The sequence below is a fragment of the Notolabrus celidotus genome, chromosome 4 (assembly GCF_009762535.1).
Source record: "Notolabrus celidotus isolate fNotCel1 chromosome 4, fNotCel1.pri, whole genome shotgun sequence".
Classification (NCBI taxonomy): domain Eukaryota; kingdom Metazoa; phylum Chordata; class Actinopteri; order Labriformes; family Labridae; genus Notolabrus; species Notolabrus celidotus.
In genome coordinates, this window is record NC_048275.1 from 33,744,552 (window position 1) to 33,767,572 (window position 23,021).

Here is a 23,021-nt window from a genome sequence, read left to right on the forward strand (position 1 = left end):
GTGTTTCCTCCCTTCTGTGTCGGCTCATTGTGATGTCTCATGTCAAGTCTACTCCTTATGATCCTGCCGCTCCATCAGCCAGATCTTTTTTGTGCATGCCTTTGCTTCTAAATACTTCTCCAGCACAAAATCTCAGCGCACATCGAAGCAGTGTTTTGACTTGGGGAAGAGATGAAGGTGCATCGTCTATTTCTATACAGCCATTGGATATCATGAACTGGATATTGTAGGAGTATATCAGCCAGCTGCGGTTGATCCGCCAACATAACATTTTTCTCATTGGTGTCTATTGAGTTCTGAATAAACAACATGGACAATAAACAGAGAGGATGGATGACCGAACAAAGCAAAACTACACAATCAAGGTACAATTCAAGAAACAAAAATATGTTCAGAGGACGGTCAAAAGATTGATCGCTGGATCTCTTTTCAATTAAGTCCGAAATCACTACTCAGACTAAAGAGAAAGAAACTGAGATCCAAAGGCTCATCATCAAAAATGCTTCTTTAAACTGTCCCTGTCTCTCTCTATCTATGGAAGAACAACAACTCAATGCAATAACCTTAGAAACCATGTCACAAAATGTCATCAGAGCATCATGACGCAAAAAAACAAGAAAGGAATCAGGGAATATGATCATAAAAATGGAATCAATTGTAATTTGCAAATGACTTAAAATTGAGTGGTATCTGGAAGAAATGGAGCGCCGCCTGCAAGCTAGTTCAGGCAGACAACTCGAGCTGCACTGATTCATACTGACACGTCATCTTCTCCATCAGCTGATCTCAACATCCTCTCGTTTGGCGGTCTATTTAAGCTGGAAGACTTCCTGTCTCTGCCTCTGCCTTGTCAGTGCTACCGCTGCCCTGCTCCAGTGCTGCGTGCAAACTTTCAAACCCACCACCTCCCCAGCATCGACCTGTATGCTCTGAGGGGGTTAGTCCTATCCCATTACTCCTCAATGTCTGCATATAAGTTATTCTGCGAGGAGTAATGAGGTTCGGCGCCTATACGCCAAAAACACACCACTGTATGCTGTAATAATAAACTGAACTTAAAAAGAGGGTTCCTGCATAGCTATGAGCTTTCTTTCACCGTGCCTGAGCCAAAAAACAGACAAAGACAACTCTGCTCCTTTGTTCTGGTGTCATGTACGGGCACACTGTCTCTGAGCTCCACTCTCTGAGACAGTACGTCATGAAAGTTCAGACTCAGCTGCTCCTCCACACTCTTTAAGTTACTTTAAACTGAGAGAGTATCATAGAAGTGACAAAGTGAATCTTGATTTTAAGATCTGGAACAGTTCTGCAAGTTTTGCCTACAAATGACTGACTAAACTTATAAGAAGACATTCAGGTAGACACGATGTCAGATCTCACAGGACCCTAAAGTACTCCCCTGAAAGATTCAGTGATATGATTGTTGTGCTGCTGTTGTTTGTTTCCATAACTTTAGCTTTGTTTCAGTGAAATCGTGTCTTATCTGTCATTATGGTGTAAGCCTTTAATACTCTAATCCTGCTAAGCCTCAGCTGCTCTTTCAAAGGAGCTAATCAGAAGTAAAGCAAATTCAGAAACCTCTTTTCCTGCTGCAAACTCTGCATAATAATTTAGAAAACCTTTAAAAAATTGGACTGAACGGGACAGTGAAGTTTAATCAAGATGAATGTTTTCATCAGGTTTGTCTTTAAATTTATTTTTATTTATTTTATGGGACGTTTTCACTGAAATTCAGCTCAGGAGTCGTAGTTTAAATCGTTGTTTAAATACACCTTGGTTCAGATATTTTCTGATTTGTTGCTCATGTCCTCAAAAGAAGAAAGTATCAGACTGTGTATGCACCAGTATGTCGGCAGTGCAGCTCTGAATGCAAATGTACAAAGCCTCCTGGATGCTGGCTTAGTTGGTTGATATCTACTGAGGCTGACTGAGATGATCCTCAGCCTAGAACACAGCAGGTTCAAATCCAGCGTGTACATTTAAGTATTTGAACAGTGACTGTGATGCACGACTCACTTACATTACAACTGTATTATTTTGGGCGCTTTATTTACACACTAATACACTTGAATACTGCAGTTGATATGTGTGTGAAGTGAATGTGTGATGTATGCTGTGATTGTAGCAGATTTAATGGTGAACTGTTAGATCAGTATCTTTAAATAGTACAACATTTTTACTTTTGAATCAGCTTTCAATGTTTTCATGTTAAAATGCTCACTGGATACCTCAGTTCATGAATGCTAAGCATAACTGTTAACACTAAGTTCATTTAAGCAATGAAACCCCATTTAATATCTGACAGGGTCTCTTTTTAGTTATTGTAGGATACATTTTAAGAATCTGCATCATAGTCTTTTTCCATTAATGATTTAGGTTGTACAAAATAGTTTGTCGTTTAAGTCACTTATATGAAGAAACAAGTAGCTAAGACATACTTTTGGTATTTGCACAATCAACTGTAAGAATTATTTTTGCACATGTTTTTGTCTCGTTAAAAATAAATAAACATCGTCCCTTCTGTCACTGCCGGGCCATGCCAGACTTATGTCACCCGGGGGTTTCTGACTTCAGGGCTGCAGCTGGAGAGTATTAACCTTCAGAGCTGAATGAGGAGAAGCAGTGCAGCGCTCACATTAAACATGTCTTAACAGGCCCTAAATCCCACAGCTCTGGCTTCAAAGAGAGGGTCCCCAGTTCTATAAAGAGACCAGGGCTCAATAAGTACCGACTACATTAAAAGCACAGCTACATTTAGGCTGGAAACCTCCTCCCCCCCCACACACACACACACATGAAGTTTAGCCGGGTAACAACCTCTCTAAAAAGACCTGCAGAGCAGGGGTCAGCATGCCACCGTGGCATTTAGTGCTTTTCCTCTCTTGAAATAACTCCCAGGGTGAAAGTCACCTGTCTTTTAATACCTCGGCCAGCACAAGGCTCAGATAATATTTCCTATTTTCTGTGGGTCAGCGTCTTTATTTTCCTGATGCTAGCTGAAGAAGACCTGAGACTGACCTGAGATGAAACGTGTGGTTTCAGGGGAAGGTGTCCACGCTGCTGCTGTAAGTCAAGCTCAGGTTTTTTTCACTTGTAGAATAAATGATCGTTGTTGTTTATTATTTGAAAGCTTAACTCCATAAGAGTCTGCAGTTTAGTTGTGTTTACAGACTCTCTGTATTTTTAGCCATCTAGGCTATTAAGACACTTCAAACAAAAACACACATCAAGTCAAACAATCTGTGGAGTGAGTCCAAAAGCTTCTCTGTAACAGTAAAGTGATATGAAGCAGCTCTGAACAGTCCTCACTGAGCCCTGAGGCTTTGCTTTTTAACCTGGTATCACCTTACCTGTGCAGAAACGCTGCACACTGTCTGTGAAGATCTAATTCTGACTGCTGCCAAAGATATAGAGAGGGATATAACAGGCTGCGAGGAAAGTTGATACAGCTCTGTTCTCAGAGTTCAGTGACTGGCTGCAGCAGGAGTCTCAGTGCAGCAGGATTAAAGCACAGAAGAGGCTCACACAATGAAAAGGATTGATAATGCTGTGTTCTTTTGAAATGAAAAAAAGCTGACAACTCACTTATTAAATTATTAGGAGCTAACATTCACAGAAACTTAGCCTTGATTTATACACAGCCATGTTTACCCTGGTGAAATCATAGTGATGTGATGTCTCAGGCAGAGGCTACAAGTTTTTCCCGGCTGTGTCCAAAACTATCATACTATCCAAACTCAGTACAGCATCACATTGACTATGTAGTTTGTTAAAAAATATTTTGTGTATGCACGGATTAAAAGCCCAGATGTCTGCTAGACTGGTCTGACTATCAAAGTATGAGACAGAACTCTTCCTGTCCCATTAAAGTTACTAACCATAGATCTTTCTGCTCCCTTGTCAGCGATTATTTGAATAAAGCCTGATTTATACTTCTGTGTCGAATCGACGGCCTAGCCTACGCCGGGGGTCCGCGTAGCTCATTCCTACGCAGAGGCCTATGCACGTAGCTGACGTGCACCTCCTCCAAATTGTAACTACGCTTAGAATCGACGCGGACCGCAAGCCCTGTGATTGGTCCACTCTGCGGCATTGTGTTTCCCGCATTTATATCACTTCCGGGATCCCGGACATCGGCTGCACATTGGCCGTATTTCATCTCCTCCTCTCTATTCTTCATGTAATCATGTCTGTATGATAAACAGCAACATGTATCAGCTGTAGATTAACATAACACGCTCTGAATCTCTGTGGAAAAGTAAACAGAGATCGTAGCGGGGCCGGAAGCAGGCGACCGGCTATCAGAGAGACCACACTGCCCTCTAGTGTTTTGGCGGAGAATTGCTGCACGACACAGACACATCGACGCACAAGTATGTGGTGCTCATGTCCGTGTCAGCCCCTGCTGCGTAGGGGAGACGCAGAAGTATAAATCAGCCTTAACACCCCCCAACCCCCCCGCATGCACACACACACACTCACACACACACACACATACAAACACACACATATACACACACACACACACACACACACACACACACACACACACACACACACACACACACACACACACACACACACACACACACACACACACCTGTCCCATAAACGGCCCGTCTGTGTGGCTGCCATGTTAACCAGCAGTAGGACGAGGTGCAGCTAGTAGTGGGCACTGACAGCGTCCGTCTCAATCTTTAAGTTGATGTTTCTCTAAGGAGCAGCGTGGCGTATGTGTTTTTACATTTTTACAGCCATGCTCAGTAGGGGTGACCCCAATTAGACGAATATTCGACGATTCGTTCTAACGAGCCTTAGTCGACTGCCAATCTCATAGTCGAATATTTGCATATGAAACGTGGATCATTCCATTCAAACCATGGGGGTGCTCAATGTCTAATTTTACATTATTTTCCTGTTTCCCGTAAAAATAGTGTCTCATTTAGCCTATTTTTATATAAATATAGACTTATTTAATGTAATTCTGAGAACAGCTCTTGAAGTGTTAAATCTCCTTAAAGTGGTAATTAAATCTCCCCTGGTAATTAAAGGTGGACCCGACCTGTGGAGCAGACGTACCTCAGTTGGCCTTTAAATCTTCCTACGTTCATGGTAGCTCAAAATGTCAGGAAATAAAACTTCAGTTGATCCTAAAAAATAGTAATGAAGATGAGGAGCAGCTTCATGAAGAGGGCTGTGAGATCAAGGATTACCGGACCACACAAAAACTGTACGGGGCCAAAAGAACGAGGAGGGATACCCAAAGCTGTCCTAAGCCCCAAAAACAATCCAAAGCATCCCATCCACCTCCACACCATCAGAGAGGATATTCTCAAAGACAGGATTCACAGTCAACAAAGCAAGGAGCGCACTTCTGCCCGTACACATTATGGTTTTCCTCGCGTACAATGTGAAAAGACTCAGGCGGACAAAGACGCATGAAAGACTGTTTTAAAAGGTACAGTTAAGAGATTTAAAAACCCTTTAGCTGGTTCAGGTTTGATTTTGATCATTATACAAATGTTTAGCCTTAAGTTGGACAAACTACCCTCCGCAGCGCTGCTCTCCACTGTGTGAACACTGTTTAAATATCTCCTGATTCCTTACTCTATAGTGGCGCGTTGTTCCATGTTTAACGGATGGTGGCCTTATTTGAGTTTTCTCTCCTTCATCACCTCGTTGTTTTTGCAATATAGATTAAAAAAATCTAAGTTTTATGCTTATAATATTCTGTTGTCCCTTTTACTTTAAGCTACGAGTCTCTTAATTGTAAAGGGTTATGTGTAATATGTGCAGTTAGCATTCTCCTTCTCCGGCCAGCGAGCAGTTCTATAGACGCTCTATAGCCACCGGGAATACCGTATTACAAACAGGCACCGGTGAAATGGATGAAAATTTGTACTTTATAAATGAGGAAATATTCGCATTAACTCCTCGTTTTTTTACTAAGGGAACAAATATTCAAACATTCGAAAATCATGTCCCATCCCTAGTTTACAGGTCTTATGACACATATCCCACATAATGATTGAGGAACACATTTCATGGGAGTCAACGTGAGATAGGAACGTGATTGGGAGACAGTACAAGATGGGAGTACAGTGGAAGAAAGGGTAAAAAGGAGGGAGACTCTTTCCCTAATCGAGAGTGATGGCAGGTATGCACTCATTGAGATTCTTTAAGGCTGTTTCAACCTTCCCCACGGCGGTGTCAGACGTCTAAAATAGCTCTTTAAGAAATGTCTTAATGCTGACGGTCTTGTTTGCTTTTCAAGGTCATAAAAAGGATCAAAATATATTTTAGCTAGTTATGTTTAAAAACTCCTCACAGGAGCGTTAACTCTGTTTGTGAACTAACTGTTTAAAAGAACAGGAAATTAAGGGTGGACATAAAACAAGAAAATATGTGAAAACTATCAGTGAACATAAAAATCTTCACACTAATTCACAGTATCTGTAGAACTTACATGGTTTATTTGGACACTTCTGGCATTTGTGAAAGCCCCAGGAGGTCCCAATGGTTCCACAGCACTGCTCCTGCTTGGTGAGACCTGGCAGGGCCTTCCCACACTGAAACACAGATTTATAAAGACACAGAGGAGGAGGAGGACGATGAATTAAAGATGGTCACACATGCAGATAAAAACACTTCTTTTGCTCTCCAACCTTCTCTCGTGGACAGTCCCGTATCTCTAAGACGAACTGCTGTGCGAAAGGTGACCTAGTGATGGAGTGACTCATATTTTACGGCCTCCAGCTAAACTCGACATTGTGAATTTTTACTGCGAGACAATAAATCTTTCCCCCCATTTTATATCTCTCATCTCCAGGATGTAATATCTTTCAGAACCTACCACCAAGAGAGGCGGTCCTGCTGAAATCAAGGCTGGTTGCTTTGTTTTGGCTGTGACACCATGAATTAGTCAGTTTTACTGGCCTTTTCTTGTCTTTGAGCTTTGACATGATGCACGAGTCTACACTGAAGAGGTGGTGGATGATTTTTCCTTCATGTTTTCTGCACAAATATGCTACGAAATCAATGATTCTCTATTAAAAGCTGGATTTATTATTAGAAATTTTACTTCAGTGGGTCTGGTCTAATTTTCTTTCTTTTATGTTTTGCCAAATAACACATGCTTTAATTCATCATTTCACGTATAGGTCCCTTTAAACTCTCTGTATCTGTATCTGATTGGAAGAGACATTTGTAAGACTGTTGCCTGGACAGACACAAGGGTAGAAAAAATTAATAATAATTTCTGCACATTCTTCTTGCTAAAGCATGTAATTACTCATATTCACCTTTTAAATTAAAAGACTGAAGACCCACTGCTGATCTTCTACAATTTCACGTCTGTACCATAGCCCACAGGAAATTAGTCCATGTGCATTGTCTCCTTTCTGAGCCCTCCCTGATGAAAGCATTCATCTTTTCATGTTATACATGAGGTCACAGCCTCCATACCTGTGAATGTATAGGTACTGAGTGTGGAAGCGTCGAGTTTCATGTGAGATAATCTCTATTTACACATTCTGCAATAATGGCGGGGAATGTACAGTATGTGCAGTTTTTTTCGGATGCTGTTTGTCATACATCTGTAGTGCGAGTTAACCAGTCACGTACAAGCAGGCTTGGTGTACGCAGGAACAACAGTCTGAATAGCTAGCAGAACACAACCTGCCATTAAAACATCCCGCTCCAGCCAACAATTAATATATCTCTATAAACAAATATCTAAATGCAAGTGCAGCTAACAATCAGTTCTAGGTTAGAAATTTCAACTTAAAGACAAACCTGTATGACGATGTGTCACAAAAAACAATCAACATTTAGATCTCCTTACATCCCGGAAACATCAGAAACGATGAATCCGACTACAGTTCAACTAACAAACATTTCAAAGATGCATTTTTTCACCTTGTACAAATCTGCAGCATGATGTTGTTATTTCAGAAAACGTGTGACCTCTTAATTGCAAGTGAATAAAAATAACTAGTTTCCTTTCAGATTAACACAGCTGAAGGCAGCTAGAATAAACAGTCCCTCCAGGATTTCGCGGGATTTTTTTGTGATTGTTGCGGCCGAAAAAGCCTGAATTTGCGACAGCTTTTTGAAAAAATTGTGGTGAAAGTTGCGATTTTTTTTTTGCTTTTCCCCCCCAATAACATCTCAGGGGCAAGTAAATATGCTAAATTACAGTTGTTTTTAGAAAACATTCTTGATGTGACCACTGTGACTGTATTTTGATTCTCTTGATTCACAGAAAAATGCCATGAAAGGGCTGTATCGCACATTTACGACGGTCCCTGAATGCACCTCGCAGTGACAGAGGCACTTGACAGGCAGTTCACGCACTCTGAAATGAATCTGCATCTTTGTTGACTATGAGTTGATCCAAACTTACTAAATGTGTCTGATGTATCACCAAACTGGATTCAATCAAGCTGTAGACGCGGAGCTTTTTACGGTGATGGCGGCAACAACGTCAAACCTCAAATATTAAACAGACGACCCCTGGTTGTGTCTCTGTCACTAACGCACACCGGGGGGTAAAAATCATCAATGAAGATGAGACAGATGCATGGAGGTGAGGAGAGCTGGTTCATGAAGTACACCTGCTGCAGGTAGGTGACCAAGCGAACACTGTGCCCCTCAATCTATAAATAACAACGTTGTCATCATCACTTGTCCTGCCTGCTGTCCCCTCTTTTCACCCGTTCTCTGTGGATGTTTTGTTGTTGAAAAGTGACGATCAAGTGAGGACTTATGTTTATGTTCCTAGGAAGTGAAATTGATGATAAAACTGATGACGTACAGGGGCTGAGATTAAGGTAATTGGTCAAAGTTGCGAGAAAGTTGCGGTGATTGTATAAAATTGCAAGGCCACGAAAAAATCGCGCTGATTGGTTGAATTTGCGTTGATAGTTGCGATCGCGAAATCGCAACTTCCTGGAGGGACTGAATAAAGCCTTTTTATTACTTGCTATTTACAGTGAAACTGAGACCCACCTCCACTTGGGGATATAATGAACCAAAAATTGACGCTGTTTGGTTTGCAAACATATCTAGCTACACCAGAAATACATCTTCATTGAGATGAGAGTTGCTGGGTTCCAAGATTGCATGTGCAGTAGTCTTATTAAAGAAAACTTCCACTACGTTGAACACATGTTGAAAACAAGACTAAAAGCAAAGAGCAATGCTAACAGCTCTATTAGCTTTAGCTCTGAACAGCAGTGCTTTCAGCTGAACGCTCACATTAGTATGTTAACAATGTACCAATGGCACTGCTAATATTTTGATGTAAAGCAGATGTAATGTTACCTATAATTGTAAAATTGTGTCTACTCAAACTGTTCACAATGCTATTTGTTGCTCTGTATAGTCGAGTCAGTAAATACGTCCCCTGCGGCTTTTTCACACACTCCAGAAAAAACGTCCTGGAAATTTATAGAATGTTTGTTTTCAGGTTTCTGCATATTTGACGATAGCTCAAGACATCAATTACAATATTGTGATAAAATTATTTTACATCATTACATAAACATATTTTAGTCTTTTATTCAAATACTCTATTAATTGTTTTAAATTAAGATGCTTATAAAAACATCAACTTCATACTCACTAAATCTGATTTAGTCCATTTCTTGAATTCAAACAGAAGCCTGTATTTAATTTCTGCAAGTTTAATCTCACTTGTTCCTCAGGATATTCTGAGTTGTGCTGAGCTAACAAAGCGGACACATCTGTCGGTGTACCTGACTCCCTGCGGTCTCCTGGAAGCAGCGCCCCAGCGTGTTCTTGGAGGTGACCGGCTGGTACGGGGGCACCTGGTAGCCGTGCTGGCCGGGATAGACTATATTGTAGCCGTGGTGCTGTATCTTCTGGCTGCTCTCAGAGTGGTGGTAGGTGTAGCTGGTGGAGGAGGAGCCTGACTGGGAGCCTTTCACCTGGTGCCCATTATTGTGGTAGTTGTCCAGCTGAGACACCTGGTGGACCTGGACGGACGCCTCCGGGGGGTGTTTGATGTGAATGTTGACGAAGCTGGGGTTGAAAACTGGAGGCACATCACAAAGAATTATTACAATGTATTATAATTACAGAGACTGATTTGGTGGCCAACATGCAGGGTAGCCTGAGGGGCCTCAAAGGTTATGCCACTGATTTCTGAAACAATTAATTTCTCCAGGATTTGCTCAAAACACAGCAAAAACTTTATGAAGTCACTCTGTCTGGTGTAAAACTTTGGTTTAACATTTGGAAAAGATATATGTGAAAGAGCCTGACATCTCCTTCTCCAGTGCACAGTATCTGTACGTCTGTACCTTTGAAGATGAACTCCTCCAGCAGCAGCTCTCACATAGCTCTGTCTGCTTGTCTCAATTACAGAGTTAAGTCATATTTCAAGAATGATGCTGAAATATGGTCTAAAACAAGATAATGAAGTTGAATTGATTTCAGCAGCTAAAGTATTAAAAAATATGTAATTCCCTTAATGTTCGACTGAAACTTCTAATTATTTCATTTTCACAATACTGGCAGTTTAGCTTTCAAAGAACATTAATTTACAGCTTTACCTTTACAAAGTAAATCAACAAATACACAAAAATATCGAGTCCAACAGTCCAGAGCTCAGTTCATCATTATTTTATGACACTGAACACAGCGTGCTCCAGTTTGTGTTTTATTGTGACTGAGATGAGCTGTAAGTATCTCCAGAGCTGCGCTGTGCACTCTCATGCTGACTGCACTAAGTTTCATCCACATAGCCTACATGGTGAGCTGAGAGCAGAGGGGAAGTCCTCAACATTTTAATGTGGAGTCATGAAACGTGACACAAATGTTGCAGTTTATAACCAGCTGACTTCCTGCAGCGAGTTCGCAAAAAGCAGCTCATTCACATTAAAAAAACAAAACAACTCTATAGTGTTTATTATGAAATTAGTGTTTCAAAGTGATATTAACACTCTTTCTGTATAGATATATTATTGTGAGGTCATCCAGAGGTGGGATTGTTGTCTTTATCATTGAAGAGTTTAAGCGTGACAATGCTCCTAATAACACCGCACAGTCTTCACCAGCTCTCAGGAGATGATAAATATTTCACTCTAACTGCGCCAGTGTAAGTTTTATTTGCATTGAGGCTCATTTGCATTGAAAGTGTACAGTTTGGTCCTAATTACTACATAGTACTAGCTCATTTCAACGCAAACAAAACTGAGGTATAGAACACTATTTGCTCTGCAGAGCAGTTTGCAGAGCGTTAAACCCTTTGCTCATGCTCTGTGAATGAAATGAAATTATGTCTTTTTGACTAATTATGCACTGACTCAGCGGACCCAAAAGCCATGTTTAGACTGATTCTTAAATCTTCATTAATCTTTCTACGTCTTTCTGTGTGTCATGTGTTTCTTTAAATGTGTTTATAATGACAGACTGCACTGAGCTCTCTTAGACTTGGCTGATCAATGATCGATTAACTATTAGTTACTTGTTACCCTTTAAAAATCTAAATATCTAAAAATCTAATATAATGTAGGAGTAATGATATGTTTGTTTTTAAACTGCAGCAGAGCCAGCCAAAGAGAAATCTTCAATTACAATGACTTACACACTGACTGAGTGTATTACACATTTATATAATTTGTTATTACAAAGGGCCATGTGTCATCTTAAGTTTAAATGATCCACTGATATTGTTATCTTTCAAGGAAGCAAATTTATAGTAGCAAACAGGAGGTTAGGTTTAAGACTATTCACAACACTTTAAATCAATGCTGAAAGACCCTCAGAGAAAGTGTCACTCCTTCAGCTCCCCACATTGTCCATCAAGGTCACACACACAGTTGCCAATAATGGTTCCAGTTTTGTCTCTCACTCACCTTGACTCTGGCCGTTGCTGTAGGTCAGAGGCAGTGTGTGTGTGGAGTGGACCTGGGTCTGGGTGTAGCCCCCCTGTGAGGTCTGTTGGTGCTGCTGGTGTCCGTTCTGGACGGGCATCTGGCAGAACTTTCCGGTGAAGCTGGGAGGGCACTGACACTTGTCCCTGGCGCTGCATTTGCCTCCATTTATACACGGCAGGTGACAGACAACTGAAAAGAGGACAAAGCACAAAAGTTCATCATGTCAACTCGCTAATGATCACACAGAGGAGGCCTGTACTTAGATCCATGTTTGTGTGACTTGAAACACATCTGTCAGTTATTAGGCTCGAGTACGTCAAGGCAGATGATGCTGCATCTGGAAGGTAAGCTTCAGGACTTGTAAACATTGAGGGAGAAAAAAGTGAAGTGCAGTTTAAAGGGCTGGTGTAGATTCTTTGAAGTGGGGCTGACTCCAAGTCAATAGCACTTATCAATAATAAGAGTATTACTCACAGGGGAGAGCCAGACAGGCTTCTTTGTTAAGAAAACAACTGGAGAACCAGAGAGGAAGCTAGGCTATTAGCCGCTCCAGTGGGGGTCAACATTTTAAGAAACTCTTACCCAAACCAAAATATTATAAGTGGAAACTACTAATTAGCTGTCGGGGTACGAGCCAAGAGATGACAGAGCGACTGTGTTATCAGAGTGAACATGATGTTTTGTCACGAGTTGTCCGTTGTGTAAACTTGTTAATCCAGATTTGAACATCTGATGATCCAACTGGATAACGCAGGTCCTGAGATCCTGACGGTGGTTGACTGAACAGTACATCCCATCAGGTATTTTCCCACAGACCATGAACACACCAGAGCACAACAGGTGTGATCTTCATAATCACAGACCAGGCTGCAGCACTCTTTCAACCAGAGGGGATAAACCAGGCACCAGCAGCAGTGTGTTATGTAAGAGTCCAGAGTGAACACAGGGATACAGTGAATTCACTGTTCTGCTGCCAAAAGTCAGAAACACACAGAGGAGAGGAGCTGATGATAAACACGCTGTATGTGCATCATACCCAGGTCGACGTGGAATTAGTCTGTAAGCTTGTTGAAGTCGTATAAATGGAGGAGACATCACAAACACCAGATCAGGACATCTACAAACTCATCTAGTGTGAGCTCTGATCCATTTCCTGTTTCAAAAACAAGATCCCAGACACAGACAAAACAGGAGACACACTTTGAAGCTTTGTTTGACATCTCTCCCAGGAATCTTTTCTACACTCTGTTTATCGTCTCCTTCCAACGAGTCTCAGAACCAATAAAGTCTGATGAGCACGAACACAAGACTGAGAACAGGAGAGTGATCTGCTTTGAGTCAAGCGTAAAAAGTGATCACAGAGCAGAAACATTACGAGGTTAGCAATGGATACTATAACTTTCTGCTATTACAAATAATAATATGCTAAAACATACCCTTCACAGTTACTTCATCTCAATGAGTTCAACTTTAAGTGCCATGAATCAGACTCAAAATCTATGACGGAGCCTGATGATGACAGGCACCGTTTACGCCAATTTGTGTATAACTCTAACCCTTTATATTCTTACAACAGATGTGTTATACAACAATCAGCACCCATACAATGTGTATTATTAAAAAAAAGCTATATACCATAAAAGGTTTTTTTCAACCAGGCTGTTGACATGTTTCATTTTGCAGTAAAATGTCATATTTTAATATGAGACCTAATTGCGATTCCTTGGCTTTTGGGTACAGCCTCTAGTGGACAATCAAGGAACTGCAGTTTTTCCCATTCCCTCAATGTCTCAATGTCTCAATGTCTCAATGTCTCGATGGCTTCATTTAAAAACTATGCTTAAACCTGAACAGTTATGATCGGCCTGACCAGAATCAGATTAAATTCTGTAACAGGCACCAGACTAGTCTACCAGGGCTCATTAAACCCATAGACTGTATAAAATATAGAGGTAGTATCCGTGATGTCACCCATCTGTTCCTGAGAGCTGTTTTGAAGCAAATCGACAGCAGCAGCCATATTGGTAATGCGGAACTCAACCAGGCAGAGTGTGACGTAGTGTGAGCCCCTTAGCCAATGGCTGTGTGTTTCCGACCGGGAGTCACGTCAGTCATGTCCTTATTTGGGCAAAACTCATAATATTAATATCTTCTGAACCGTCACGTTAGAAAAAAATTCACCCCCCGTACAGTGTGTGCCATTAGAGAGATTAGCTTCTTAGGGCCAAGCCGTTTTTTTAACCAGGCTGTAAACATGTTTATTAATGCTGCAAAGATCGTTTTTTTCCCATTCATATCTATGTGGTTTCCGGTGTTTCTGCAGCCAGCCTCAAGCGGATTCTCGATGTACTGCAGTTTATAGCACTTCCGCATTGGCTTCATCGTTTGAGACCGGAGTTTGCCGCTTGATTAAACCTCATAAATTCAACTAATATCACACCTAGCAGTCCACTGCTGCTGTCAAACATAATGTTGATGAGCTGTATTAATGCATTTTACAAGGAAAAAGAAAGGTCATCGTTGGTGCAAACGATACACCTTTAAGAACCAGTTACAAAAGAAAAACTTTTATTTATTATATATTTAATTTAGCATCTCACGTTTTCTCATATGAGTTCCTCAGGGTTCATACTGATACCACATTCAGCTGGAGGACCCAGGAGAGTCTCTGCTCCAGACTGCAACACTAAATGTATTTTCACGATGACTGAAGGTCATTGGGGCTAAGCAGGAGTTCCTGTTATCATTTTACAACGCTGTTTTACAAAGTGTTATTAGATGAAACATAACAGCCCGGTATGGTCACTGTCTGTTCAGCTGAAATCACACATAACCCATCCTGTATGGACTGCTGTGAAAATCCTGAGAGTTTAAAAAAATACCCATCCGTCCAAATAATCTATGAGCACAGAAAACAGTGTCTGATCTGATCCATGCTCTTCACTCAGAGTCTCAGCTTCTACCCTCTTTGGGAGCAGATCCAGGATCCCTCTGATTGACTGAACCTCTACAAACATTCATTTCAGCCCATGTGCATTAGGAGTCAGAAAAACAGGATATGTAGGATGTGACGAGGGGGTCATGAAACACATAAAAACATCACTGATACTGTTAAAAGATTTAGGATTTGTTTAGCTGTCACATTAAAATGCTGTTGTTCTTTCCATGGATCACTATGGAGTAGATATGATTGCTGTTTTAAATAAACCTGCAGGAGTCCACAAAAAAGGGGCATAAGGGGATATTAAAGTATATGTTATCTGTCTCGTTTACTAAGATATCTGCAAATGTCACTGTGTGTGATGTTTGTCTGGTTCCTGATTGAAGGATATTTAAAGCTCCAGTGAGGAGTTTTAGGCTGGTTAACAAACAGGGAGGGATCTTGATGGGTGAACTATTTTAAGACAGTATGATGATATTTTTGTTTAGAAAACACTACTTTTACATGAACAGGACAAAATCTGCTCAAATATGAGGGGTTCTGCTTCGTCAACAGGGGGCACCAAAACCTGCACAATCTGAAAGTTACTCACCGGAGCTTTAAGTGGTTGATTTTAAAGTTTGCGTAGCTGATTATCTTGCTTTCTGCCAGATTTGATTGGCTGTATTAAAGTTAAATATCAAAGTCAAAGAGCTGAATTAATGAGACACTAATGAGACACTTTTTAAACAATTTTAAAACCAAGACATGTGAAAAAAAGTCTCCCTTTTCATATCATTATCTATTTTATTTTTTAAGTAGATGACAGGAAAGGCAGTTTACAGAGTAGAGATGTATTTCCTCAGTCTCATGAATGGTTTTAAACTGTCATATCTATTTTTAGAAAGAGACTGAAAACTTAAGTGCTACAGTAAAAACTGCTGCTTTGCTGCTGCTGCAAAAAAGTGACACATTTATGCAGGAAATATGAGGCTACACTGAAGTGCTACACCTGTCTTTCTCCTTCAAACCCTCCTGCCTTCATGCACACACTCAAATCACCTCCTATACCAGGACCTATTTGTTTCAATCTAACAGTAAATGGTTACAATATTGTCTGGACACAGCTGGAAAAAAATGGGCTGGCAGTGAAAGGCGTCTTTAATAAAGGAAGCGAGAGTCGAGGGCCAGAAAGCTCTCAGCACTCGCTGAGCCGCTGCGCTCACCTAGGAGAAAATATGCCAGAGAAGCTGGAAAAACAGCACTTAAATCAAGTCTCCAGAGGCTGCAGTCAGCCAAGAGGGACGCACGTTCAACAGGCTGAGTTATTCACGTCTTCAAAAATACCCCTCAGAAGTGGAATCAAGACATCCTGACTTTTTATTTCACCATCACCAAAATATGAATTGTCCGAGTGGTTTGAACTCGACCTTTTCCATATACAAAATTTTCAACAACATCAATTTGACTATATTTTATATGATCAGATATAAAATAAAGAATCAATCAATTCACACAGGCACAACAAAACCTTCAAATCACAGGGGCAATTATTCTTTTCAATAAACAACAAATAAGAAATAAAAGGGGAGGGAGTATCGTGGAGAAAAGTCTGCATTTACTCCCCAAAATAGTTCAAAAAACACTTCCAGTACAAGTATTTCTTCCCTTAACCATTCTGGTTCTAACCTTTGATTGGACAAAGCTTTAATGCTCACAACAGCTGCTTTCACATATAAAGAGTACTTCTAAAAATGTCCCACCATTCAACGGTCCATCTGAAAGCATACACAATGATGGATCACTCAGCTGAGCACAACTTTAAGACCTTTGTTACACCAGGTGCTTTCAGCTGCATGTTGGCCACTTCCTGTCTTTCTTTTCTCAAAAATAAAACCATGAACGATCTATTGTTCAGATTTCTTGGCTCTGCAAAGATCACAAATTGATTCCTTACACAACAGGGAAAGTGTGCGATCTGCTGTAAATTACAATTAAATATTTTTTGGCCATGAAATATAATCCCCAACCTTTTGGATATGTTTATTTTCTCTCATTTTTCATCCATTGAACTTCTGCGATCAGTGAACTGGAGGATCTCTTGTAACTCTGTAAGTGATGACCAGCAGCACCTGACATGGTGGGCATATTAGCTGTTTGCCATGAGGCTCAAAGTATCACAACTCCACCTCTGTGCCAGATCAGATGAATCAAGAATCAGCTGGAGTCAACATTTTCAATATGGCAACGGCAATCTTTGGACTTCATAACACGTCTTTGGTAACCAAAGGGTAACATCACTGATAATACAGTTGTGTTTTATAAAGTCTATAATGGTCAACCAGTGAAGTTGACATCAAACTATATATGTGCAGTTTGGTTGTTTACTTGTGCTCAAGAAATGATACAAAATAATATATTTCCCAAAAAACAAAACCACAGCATGACAGGTCACAACGAACTGAAGAGGTCACAGTGCTACCATTAAGAGTATCATAACATCGGACTTTTTCCCTCTCTCTCCTTCTATGTGTGTTTCTCTGCTCTACTCATGTGATCTCCAGAAGATCTTTCTTTTGGCAATAGAACAAAAAAGTCTGTCAAGAAGCAGAAGGTGCTTTGCAACAGCAGGTACTTTTCCCAGGGACAAGGGACTTTTTGAGTCTCCAATAATATCACACACACCTGTGATTTACTTGGTTTAAGAACTGTTTAACACTCATCTTCTTTGTTCCTGACAGTACGAATGAGTCTCTGTCAGCTCCCGGTGTGACAGTCTGAAGAGTGACCCTGTAAACTGGAGAGCTTCAGCTGAACGTATCAGTGTTTGTGGCGTTTACAGCAAACAAAAAACAGAAGGAGTCTTCGGGAATGCATCCTAGTTTAGTGTTTATTCAAATGTCAAAATATCCTCATCAGATATTTAATGATCATTTCAAATATTTGTGAGGGATGCGGCTGAAAGTCTCCAGGTAACAGGGTCACCCTTTAAACTGTAACACCGGTTGATCTCTGCTATGGCTTTTAAAATCTATCTTCCAAGTATTGTTTTGATTAATCCATCTATAATGCAATAAAGCACAATCAATAAAAGGAAAAGCTGACTCTCCTCCATGCTAACAGGCTAACTGTAGTGCTGCACTTGATAATGCCATCCTGTCTGTCTCCTTCTATGGCGTCATCTTTGTTGTACGGACTTCGTCTCTTTCTTACTGTCCTCTCCTGGTCTGGCGGTGTACTGTAATTTATTTTACTGCTTCTCCAAACCTCACTGATTTGTTTAATCTTCACGCGACTTCATGCCTCGGTGGAAACACAGACAGGAACTATTTAGCTCCTGGAAGAGTAGTCCCTGAAACCAATAGTTCCTGCTACTTCTAATGGAAAAGCACCTTGAGAGAGAGGAGCTCGTCCACTTAGTATAGATCTTCAGTTTGTGTCCTGGTTACAAAAAGAAATGATGTAATGCAGAGATATTGTGGAATGTACATGAGCTCACTGTGACTTGAACAGTTGACCTTTGAAGTCCAAAATCCAATTAGCTTATCTCTGATTCCAAATAAAGGTTTTTGCCAAAAGAAGTTCCCTCCAGGTGTTTCTGAGTTCACCAGACGGACCATTTGGAATCCAAACATGTCCAACAATGGAGCCATGAAAACAAAAACATTTCTAAAATATCTTACACTGATAACCTCAGGTGAAGCGCCCATCATGAAGGGAAAGTAAAGCAGAATCAGGAGGAACAACAGAGGTACAGCTGCTCACTCCACAGACCATCAGACAGATGGATGAAGAACTGGGCTGCCGTCCCAGGGAGCATTTTTCTGCTGATTAGCCGCTGAAAGCCCTGAGGCTCCTCTCTCAAGTACAACCAGCACACATTTGACTGAAAGCAAAGTTTATTTCCCTGTGATATGATAATTATTTCACATCAGTTATAAATACTTTTTACAGCTGTTAACTTTAGACGTTTCCTCAGTTTAGAAGAATCTGCCAAAAACCCAGATAACACCCCCCAAAGCCTGATCAAATATCCGACCTTTCCTTCCATTGCATCATGAATCAACACTCCTCCCTCACCACCTCACTCGTCAGGTGAGTTTAATAAACAAGACAAGAGCGATTTATTCCCTCTTGGCTCTTTGAGCTCTGTCTGGACTGCAAATATGCCTCAAACTTCCCAGCTCTCTGGCTCAGATCTGCTCGCTTTCATACAGGCGAGATGGATGGAGGAAGAAGAGGAAGAGGGATGGAGAACAAAACGAGTCTGGACAGGCACATGAGGCCAAAGCTGTACTTCCCTCCATCACTCAGATCCAGGTGCAAGGTAGATCAGCAACATCACCCAGAGATCAGAACACAGAGCAGTAAATATCTATTTACCTGATGTGTTCTCCAGACCGGTAACCTACTGGATTAATGAACTAAGGCACTCTTACTGCACGGTCACCTCACATGTGGACTCGGATGACAGTTTAAATTCAGCTGAGCATTACACCAAGGACATTTAGCTGCTACAGTTATCATCTAAGCCTGCAGAGAGACTTATCAATGCCTTCCACTTAGTTCTGCATGCAAAACCATGACGTCACACGAGAAGCAGTCAGAGTGAAAGACAACCAAGGAGTCATGGAAGTAATCATGGCGAAGACAGACGCAGTACAAAGTGCGGCCCTATTTTACACAAGGTGACGCTAACAAAGCAAAGTGCAATGTCTGTGTGATTCCTAGTTGGAGTGGAAACTCCAGCAACGTGCTGAAGCATTTGTAGACACAGCGCAGCGTTAAATATGAGGAATGTGATAAAGAGTGACCCTGTTATCTGGCAACTCTAACATCGGACTCCCCCAGATCCGTGTCTGGACCGTCTCCGATCCGCTGTGATCCGGCTCCATGCACTCTCATCCGTCAACCCTCACCGGTTGCATTTTCAGAATGATAACACAGAGTGTTTTATTCTAAAAATTAACCGGATGTTTTTATTTTGAGATTGGCATCCGGCAAAACTAGAAGTCTTGCATATCTGATCTGGGGGGTTTGGCCTGCTGGATCACTGACACGGCCGAAACACAACGTAGAGGATCCAGTGGAAGTTAACACATTGACTAGAATAGAAACCTACTAGAGCCAGGGCCGTGACAGATCTAGGGTGGTGGAATTTGGCTGTAAGCCTAATGCATCAGTGGTTGTTAGTAACATGAGCTGCTGAAACACAGAAAGAGTCCCTGTGAATGCATCCTAGTTTATTTTTTCAATACATTGGAAAAATATCTCCTCAAATAAATACCTCTGTAATGAAAACTTTAAGTGAATTATGAGAGTTTTCAATAACTGCTGCAACAACCAAAGATGCATTACTGTGAAAGTCACCAGTTTACAGGGTCACTCTTTCAACTGAAACACCGATTAATGAGTGCCTCAGCAGAGCAGTGAAGGTATGCATGTTCTGTCCGTATGTTAAAATCAGCACAAAATATACAGGCTCTAGAAAATCAACAGAAATCAATAAAAGAATTGATAAAGACTTAAAAGGACAGATAAAAGCATTGGTAATAAAATCAGCTCCCATCCCTAGTCTAGACACAGTCAACATATCTCAGGCCTGGTTCTCTCCCACGTTTCCTGCTCACCTCTCTACTCCAAAATGTTCTATTTTTATGAAGTGATAAATTACTTCTGATCCTTTAAAAGGAAATGATAGTGTTTGATGATTTAAATCAGGAGCTGGCTCATGTCTCCTGCTAAAAAAAAAAAAAAGTTAGCTCCTCAACACTTATCCAAAAAACTCCCTGCTTCCTTTGTCCACAGTCGCTCCTACATGCACACTTTTTTTCATTCCAGTTTGAAACTGTCAGAAGATGTAGTCTGAGTGTTTACATGAGATGTCATCTGATACTGTCTGTTTTTTTTAATTGTGCCAACAAAAAGCATGCATTCGACTTTCTCAAGGACGACCTTTCAGCACCAGCCCATTTAGTAATATCTCTTTGGCATAATTCCAACAACTTACATCCCGATGCATAAACGTCAAGATGAAGGGAATGTAAGCTCATTCAGAGGAAGTCTGTAAGGGCTGCAGACTGTCCAAACTGAAACTTTAACCAGTCCAAGAGAAGCTTTCTGGGGACATCCAGCTTAACTGCTTTGAAGTCTTCAAATCTTAAATATAATCCCCTTTGACGCATTAACTCCTGACCATTTAGTAGATAACTTCAGGAGTTACAGGGCTTGCTATTTTCAGAACTTGCTCACTATGCTCATGGTGAAAAGCACATTCCCCTATTTTTCTGTTACATGCATCCCCCCGGATAGTGTTGAGAAATTTTAGGAGTGCAGAGTGCGTGTGAAAGGAGCTTTACTATAAAGTCTTACATGTCTTCTTTCATTTTTAACAGATGCACACATGCACACGTTTTCTTTGTATTTTGAACATGTCTGGAGATGTAGGGTCCACTGTGTGCATGGGTTGTTATCTAATCTTGTTCAGTGTTTAGATGAGCCAACAAAAAGCATGCATTCGACTTTCTCAAGGACTACCTTTCAGCACCAACCCATTTAGTAACCTCTTTGGCACTTTTCCAACAACATACATCCCGATATAATAATAATATATAAACCTCAAGTTGAAGGGGCTAAGCTTAATAGAAGCAAATTCCCAGGAAGTCTGCCAGCGCTGAAGGCTGTCCAAACCCAAACCTTAGCCGGTCCAAAAGAAGCCTCAAGTGGACTTTCTGCAGACATCCAACAATGAAGGGTGCAGACTTCACTTCAGAAACATCAAGTTCCTCCATGAATGCACAAACTGTTATTTTATCAGAGTATTGAGAAAGCAACTGAATCCTATTGGCCAGGAACACAAAGAACCACTTCATGACACAGAAACATCTACAAGTAAGAGCTACGGAGGAAACTGTAAAGCTTTTTGTCTTTGCACTTTTTTAGCCTCTCTCTCTCTGTCAGTGGCTTACAAAGTCATACAGCTGTGAGACTCTGCGCACGTAACGTGCTGATGGTGAACAGATTATAGTACCAACAACTGTAGTAAGTTTACTCAGTCTGCAGTATTGTAGGAATTTGTTTGTCAGCCTTACTCTTGTTATGTGACAGCTCAGCGGCAACTGCAGCTCAAAATACTGACTTTCACAAACTGTCGGTTAATCGGCACGAGCATGTTCCTTCGCCTGCAGCACACTGATCAGCTGTTCGGTCTGCAGGCTTTGAGAGAGATACAACTAAAACTAAACTACAAAGTGAGTGATTCTGACAATGATGATGACATGCTGTTTGCTGTGGACACAAGAGGACAGCTTAATGAAGAACGAGACTCAACTAATTGAAGGAGAGAGAGGAGAAACTTCTTCTCTTACTGGAGAGCAGCAGAGGTCCAGAGTTACCTGGTGGTTCAGGTGTGTAAAATATGAGCCCATGAACCCAGAGAGCTCCTGCTGTCAGGAGTGAGACTTGGAAACAGTAGTACTTCAGGACCTTTTGAATCAGAAGATACCAGCGGCTCACATAAGGCAGCAGTCTGAATTACTCACCATCCAGAGTTCCTGCCTCACTGAACACCGCCGTTTTACCCCCTTTCTTCAATTTTCAGAAGTTACCCGGAAAAGCTGAATGGAAGAGCGTCTTTAGAGTAAGTTTTCAGCTGTCACTGTTTTTTTATTGCATGATGACACAACCAGTCGTCCACATCATTGTTTACATAATCAGAATCACTGAGTCAGCTGTTGAAGGGAAAGACTGAGCTGAAATAGCAGACTCTACCGACATTACAGTGTCAGCCTGAAAATGTTCATAATTTGTTGCTTACAATGATGTCAAACTAATATCAATGAAGACAATATAAGTATCAGTGTACAATACAAACTTCAAGATTGCCTTTAACATCATAGACCCAAGCAGCTGACCAGTGCACTGCAAGCGGAGGAACACATACAGTGGGGCAAAAAAGTATTTAGTCAGCCACTGATTTTGCAAGTTCTCCCACTTAGAAAGATGAGAGAGGTCTGTAATTTACATCAGAGGTACACTTCAACTATGAGAGACAAAATGAGAAAAAAAAAATCCAGGAAATCACATTGTAGGATTTTTAAAGAATTTATTTGTAAATTATTATCAACTCAATACTTTGTAACATAACCTTTGTTGGCAATGACAGAGGTCAAACGTTTCCTGTAAGTCTTCACCAGGTT

General features: G+C 41.0%; 1 protein-coding gene across 2 annotated transcripts in view; it reads right to left on the reverse strand.

Moving 5' to 3' along the window:
- The window catches only part of ltbp1 (latent transforming growth factor beta binding protein 1), a 159,277-nt gene that overhangs the window by 67,391 nt on the left and 68,865 nt on the right, over nt 1-23,021 (reverse strand). For both annotated transcript variants that reach the window (XM_034682485.1, XM_034682484.1), the window contains exons 6-8: nt 11,883-12,092; nt 9,759-10,057; nt 6,467-6,569 (exon numbers count right to left, since the gene is read on the reverse strand). In XM_034682485.1, coding sequence (XP_034538376.1) covers nt 6,467-6,569; nt 9,759-10,057; nt 11,883-12,092 — 612 coding nt within the window. The remainder of the gene's footprint in view (nt 1-6,466; nt 6,570-9,758; nt 10,058-11,882; nt 12,093-23,021) is intronic.